General features: G+C 45.7%; 1 protein-coding gene across 1 annotated transcript in view; it reads right to left on the bottom strand.

Moving 5' to 3' along the window:
* Positions 1 to 1,681: 1,681 nt before the first annotated feature.
* CHN2 (chimerin 2) overlaps positions 1,682 to 6,000 on the bottom strand; it is a 295,322-nt gene continuing 291,003 nt past the window's right edge. Inside the window, exons 12-13 of the mRNA XM_043966788.1 lie at positions 5,859 to 5,964; positions 1,682 to 3,633 (exon numbers count right to left, since the gene is read on the bottom strand). Of these exons, the coding sequence (XP_043822723.1) occupies positions 3,462 to 3,633; positions 5,859 to 5,964 (278 nt within the window). The 3' untranslated portion in view covers positions 1,682 to 3,461. The remainder of the gene's footprint in view (positions 3,634 to 5,858; positions 5,965 to 6,000) is intronic.

Here is a 6,000-nt window from a genome sequence, read left to right as displayed (position 1 = left end):
CATGGATTTAACTTTACTCCTTATAACATACTCTACCTTTTGTAACGATTGGAATAACGCCACCTGCTGGATACTTACTGTAGAAGAGTTCTGCCCATGAAGGAAAGGTCTTTGAGGGCAAGACCAGGAGTCAGGAAGTGACGCGGGCTAGTGGGAGGAGGAAGGAAGAGACTGGCGCTCAGTCTCGCTCTCTCTTTCCTCTGGACTCTGGCGGAGAAGGGAGCTAGAAATGTGCTCTCCCTTTAATAGATAGGAATCTAGGCCTTTTTCTCTCTCTTTACCAAATTCTTATTCTCCTTAATAAATGCTTAAAAGTCTAACTCTTGCTAAAGCTTATAATTTATTGGCGACCACTCATTAGATATTTTAGACAGTTTAGCTAGAATTTTAGCCCTTAACACTTTCAACACAGATGACGTTGCCATTCTTGGCACAAGACATTCCATCTCCCATCTCTGTGCCCCCCTTTCTGACTCTGTGCTCTGAGCCTTTCTGACCTCCACCTTAGAATTCTCACAGCCTCCAAAGCAGGTGTGCCATCTTCCGCTTGCTCTTTCCTTAGTGCCCCTCCTCCCCACCTTGTTAGTGCATTTCATTACCTGAAATTACTTTGTATTTACTTATGTCTGGGTCCACAGGGTAGCAGCACCCAGTAGAACATTTGCTCATTTTTATTTTCATAGCCCAGTGTCTTTGATGCATAATAGATGGTTAGTGGACCCATATTCAAATTTGGCCTTGGATACTCACTGGCTGTGTGACCCAAGGCAAGTCATTTAACCATTGTGTGCCTCAGTTTCCTCATCTGTAAAAGGGGATAGTAATAGCAGCTACCTCCCAGGCTGTTATGAAGATCAAATGAGTATTTGTAAAGCACTCTGGAAACCTTAAAAGTGCTGTATCAATGCTTGTGGGATTGAATTATGACATAAAACTCCAAAAGGCAGATGTTGTGGGAAGGAAAAGGATGGGGCTTTGTCAGCCTGGATTGGAAAACACAACTCTGTGTGCATGCATATGTACGTATATATGTATATACACACATGTATAAATACAAATTACATAAAATAAATAAAATAACAGACCTCTAATTCTCTTCTTTCCATCATCAGCAAGACCAAGTATGGCCTGGTCTTACTTCCACACCTAGTCCTCTTTCTTCGGCCAACATGATGCCGTTTGGTGACTTCCTGTTTTCCCCATGGCCCTCCTTTAAGGGGTGGAGAAGAGAAGGGTCACACACAGGAGCCTGCATCACATTAGGCTCTGAGCTCCCTGAAACCCAGGACTGGGTTTTTTCTGTCTTTCTTTGTATCCCCAGGGGTTATCCCTATACCTGGTATACAGTAGGTGATTAATAAATGCTAGTTGAATTCCCCAGTAAAGGTAAAATGCTCCTTGAGAAGTGAGGAGAGAATGAGAGAGGGATCGCTGGGAGGGCATCCCAAAACACAGAAGAGGGGGATTCCCTCCATCTGCAGGTTGCAGAGTTTAGAGGATGAAGACTAGATGAAGACAGAGTTAAGTATTAGAACTTTAGACCCAACTTTCAAGCCAGGAGCAGCCTAGGCTACATGTGAACAACTGCTTTTTGCTTCCTGACTGTACACGACCTGCCATCTTTCTCATTCGGCCAATGCTGTCTTGAGAGCCGCACACTCACCAACACCACAGGCACATGAACTCTCGATACATTTAATGTTTCTTCCTTCCGTTTACACTCTCATAAATTACAAAGCAGGTTCACTTCACAAAATAAAACCATTTCCAGATAATTTTTTTTATGACAGTATCAAGAATTACACACGCTACGACAAAGCTGCACAGTCATGGGGAAGTCCAAGAGTGGAAGCACCACCCCCAAACCCTCACCCACCCACACCCACACACACACTCATACTGTGCAATCGTGCTGCCCAGGCCCATAGCCCGCGTGACCCCTCTGTCTTTGAGAGGACCGAAGAATGCACTCTTCCTTCTCCTCCTCCTCCTCCTTCTCTGCTTCACTTTGCACGTAATGGAATATCAATGATTAATTTTGCTTTTCGAGATCATTCAGAGAACAGTGAGTAATTAAATCACTTGATCCAGACAATTAGATGAAAAGATTAAAAAAAAAAAACTAAACCAGGAACAATCTGGGTGGGCAGTGGTTTGAGTATATTTGTAAGGTTTTGTTTGGGTGGGAATTTAGGTGCAAAGAGGCATATTTTTAAGAAAATAGATGAACAACATAAAGAAAACAGAAGCAATCACAGGATGAGATTAAATAATCAATTACAGATCAGCTTCTGAGAGGAATGACAAACTCTGAGGGAGAACTAAATTTACCAACTCCCCCTGAAGAAAAGAAAATGACCTATTGGCTTACTTGTAGGAGAGCCCAAAGAGAGCACCCTCAGCGGTAAAGATGGGCTTTTGTTTGGTCTTTCTATCCCCAGGCCCAGCGCGGTGCCTTGTACATAGTAGGCACTTTATTAATAAAAGCTGTTGGGTTGGAATGGAATTCACACACTGGGCAGAAGCATCACTTTTTTCTGCAGCTTAACCTTCATGTGAACATTGATGTGGCAAACGGCTACCTCTGCCTTGAACAAGTTAACTTTCAAAGCTCTCTCAAGAAAGAAGAAAGAAGCCAAATGGTCACTTACGCCTGTGGCCAAAGTATAACCTGCATCCCACAGCCCCCCACTCCCTTCCCTTCTAAGTGACCCGCACTGGAAGACCCAATGGGGGGATGGAAGGCCATTCTCCAAACTCAGCCTTAGAAAACTGATGCTGGTCTTAGGGGAGGAGGAAGGACCACCATGCTTGTGCTCTACAACAGGATGAAAGTTGGAGTGCGCGGGACATTTGGAGTGCCAGGGGAAGCTGGTTATACCAGAGGTATGCCAAGATAATACTGCAGGAGCGGGCCACATTTTCACGGGATCCCGCAAGAACTTAGGCTAGGGCCTACCAAAGGGCAATAATAAATGCACTGCATTGAGTTCTCTTTTGCTAAAATAAAATACCATTCTTGCCATTCATAAACGTAAAAAATAAATTTTATAATATGTTCTGTCCAACATTTGACTTAAAGAATTGTCTTTTTAGCAGGTGGGAAATGTCTTAAGAAGCTGCCCCCCGGCAAGGGGCCATTTGCACGTCTGAAAACGCTGCTGATGAAAAGGTCTGTGTTCTTTGAATAAGTTAAAGAAACAATAATCCAGTGCTCTTCCTCAGAACAAATATACATGAGTGGCCAGGCCGGAGACACAAGGCAAAAGGTTTTCTTTCCCTCCCCCTCATTCTTTCTAGGAGAGGGACACATGTCTGGGAGACACAGACATTCCACGGTGGGCCGGGACCTCCTTTTCTTTGTTTAAAAGATAAAGCCAGGCAAAAAAAGAACTGTTTTCATTCCTTTCGCCTTATCAGCTGGGGCTGGGCTGAGGCCACACAGCCCACTTCCCATCTACTTAGAACAAAACATCTTCATTCTCTATTAAAATCTGCACAATGAGCTTCTGGTACCGCATGTCATTGAGGGTGGCGAGGGTGCTCTCCTCAGGGGGCCTCATCAAGGTGGGGCCAAACACGATCCCAAGGTTCTCGGCGTTCATGAAGTTCTCCTTCTCGTTCAGCGTGACCCTGAAAGACAAGGCACCTGTGCGTTACATTTCCGTATAGTTCAAACAGAAGCAGCATGGTGCCTGGGGAGACTTGGCCTCAAGACCTGGGTTCAAGTCCAGCCAACGCATGACCCTGGGCAAGTCATAACTTGTTTTGAGACATTTTGTTCGATTCAATAGGCAATTATTGAGCACTTACTGTATATTAGATTAGGTTCTGGGGACCGTAAAGACAAAAAACAATTCCTGCTCATCAATCCTTCCTTCAACTGTCTTAAGACAGATAAATAGAAAAAGCATAAAGCCCATCTTACAGGTGGGAAAATCAAGGAAAAAGACATGTAACTGACTTGTTTGGCCACAGAGGGATCCAACTGGTCAAAGGGGATCCTGAGTCTCCAAGTTTCTGGCTTATCTAAAAGATCATGGGCATCTGGTTCATTTCTCCCTCCTCCTCCCCATCTCACCTCAATGACTAATGCTCGTGTCTTCTCCCCACCTCCACCCAGGACACCCTGACTCCCAGCCCAGTACACTTTGGCTTTTTCTCTCTGGATCAGATATTCGAACCAAGCAGACTCCACAGCACAATTTGATGCAATTTAAACATAACCCAAGTTGTTGTTTTTAATCAGTGGGAGTGGGTCTAAAACTATAAGAACTCAAAACAGACAGTAACCCTCCTTGGCACCCTGGCCTACTCTACAGTTTCAGCGTTCCATATTTGCTTTTCTGCACCTGTGCCCATTATCCACCATCCTCAGGGGACTTTGCTCAATCTTAGGAGTGGAATCAACGCGATCATCTTTCAAGTTAAAAAGTCAGAGAAATTAGGAAAAGCAGATTCTTCTGTATCAGAAGCAGAGGGTAGGGAGGGAGTCCAGGATCAGGGGATCCCACAGTGAGAGCCGGAAGAGACCTTAGGAGTCACTGAGAGTCTGTCCCCCTTATTTCACAGATAAAGAAGTGGAGGCCCTGGGAAAGTCACACAGGGAGTAAGTGGCAAAAGTAGGATTTGAACCCAGGTACTCTGCATCTAAATCTATTGCTCATGCCACTATTCCATGCTGCCTTTTAGGGTCCAGGTACTGAAATGGAACATAGTTGGTCTAGTCTACTGAGATTCTACCATGCACATATGGTGAACACTATCCATCCCCATCCTACTTCCTCACCACCCCCCCCCCCCTCGAAAAAAAGCAAGGGAGAGTTTAAGAAGCTTACACGGTTATGAACACGTCACTGTTAGTTCTGACTATGAGGCCTTGATCAAAGACCAAGCCAACTGAAAGATGGAGCCAGCAAATTGCAATCTCCTAATTAGGTAAAGGAAGCGTTCCTTATGACTTAAAATTAAGCAGATGAACTATCTGGCATCAGAAACAGACATTTCCTTTGGGGAGCAGGGGAGGGGTCAGGAGCCAAGGTCCCTTTCCCATCACTGGCCACTCTGACTTAGAAGATCACGGATCACAGATTTAGAGGACATCTTGGAGGTCACTGGATCCAACTTTTGTATTTTACAGGTGGGGAAATTGAGGCATGGAGGGCCCCAGGGTCACATGGTTAGCAAGTGTCTGGTAGGGGATTTGAGCCAAGGTCTTCCTGACTCCCAGTCCATTGAGCGATCCCTTGTAGCACGGTGCCACTCTCCATTTTTCATGATCCATCAGGCACATGAAGCAATATGGTTTTCTATTTTGTTGGGTCTGATGCCTTATCTTCCTGGATCAATTTTATTGCTTCAACAATAACGCTGCCCTTCTCCAATAGACCAAGGAACCCATGGCCTGACCTCTCCACAGGGACACATACTAAAATGTTGGAAATGGGGCGAGCCAGGTTTGAAATGGACTGCCCACTGCCGCCAGTCTCCGATTCCAGGGCTTCTACTTCCATATGCCAAAGGCATAGAGACGCAAGACAAGAGGACAGGACAGGGGCTAGGCATGACAGGGCTCAGACCTGCTACAGTTCAGAAGGTGGAAGACAGGGCTGGGGAGGGAGGAGGGAGAAGCCAACAGGTTGCTGTGAGAAGGAAGAAGGAATGGGGCAAAGGTGGGGCATGGTTCAGAAAGGGAGGCGGGTGTGTGGATGAGCTGGGGAACAGTCTGGGGGCCTGTTTTACTTGAAGCTGCCTGCCCACCTTTTCATTTGTATAAAAATTCTCTGGTGTGTGACCCACACCAACCCTCCCCCTGCCCAAGCATGGCAGAAGCCGCTTGATCTCAGGTGTCCACTTACTTCTTGAGGTGAATCATTAGGTATCTGAGTGTCTCATAATGCGCAGGGGGCAGCAACATTAAGACTTCATGGACGGCCTCTAACCTCTCATCTGGATTGGAGACTTCTGTGGGATCAGACAACATGGATGTCAGGACCAGAG

Source organism: Dromiciops gliroides, chromosome 5 (assembly GCF_019393635.1).
Source record: "Dromiciops gliroides isolate mDroGli1 chromosome 5, mDroGli1.pri, whole genome shotgun sequence".
Taxonomy (NCBI): Eukaryota; Metazoa; Chordata; class Mammalia; order Microbiotheria; family Microbiotheriidae; genus Dromiciops; species Dromiciops gliroides.
Note: the sequence above shows the minus strand (reverse complement) of the source record. Positions and strands in the feature narration are given on the sequence as shown.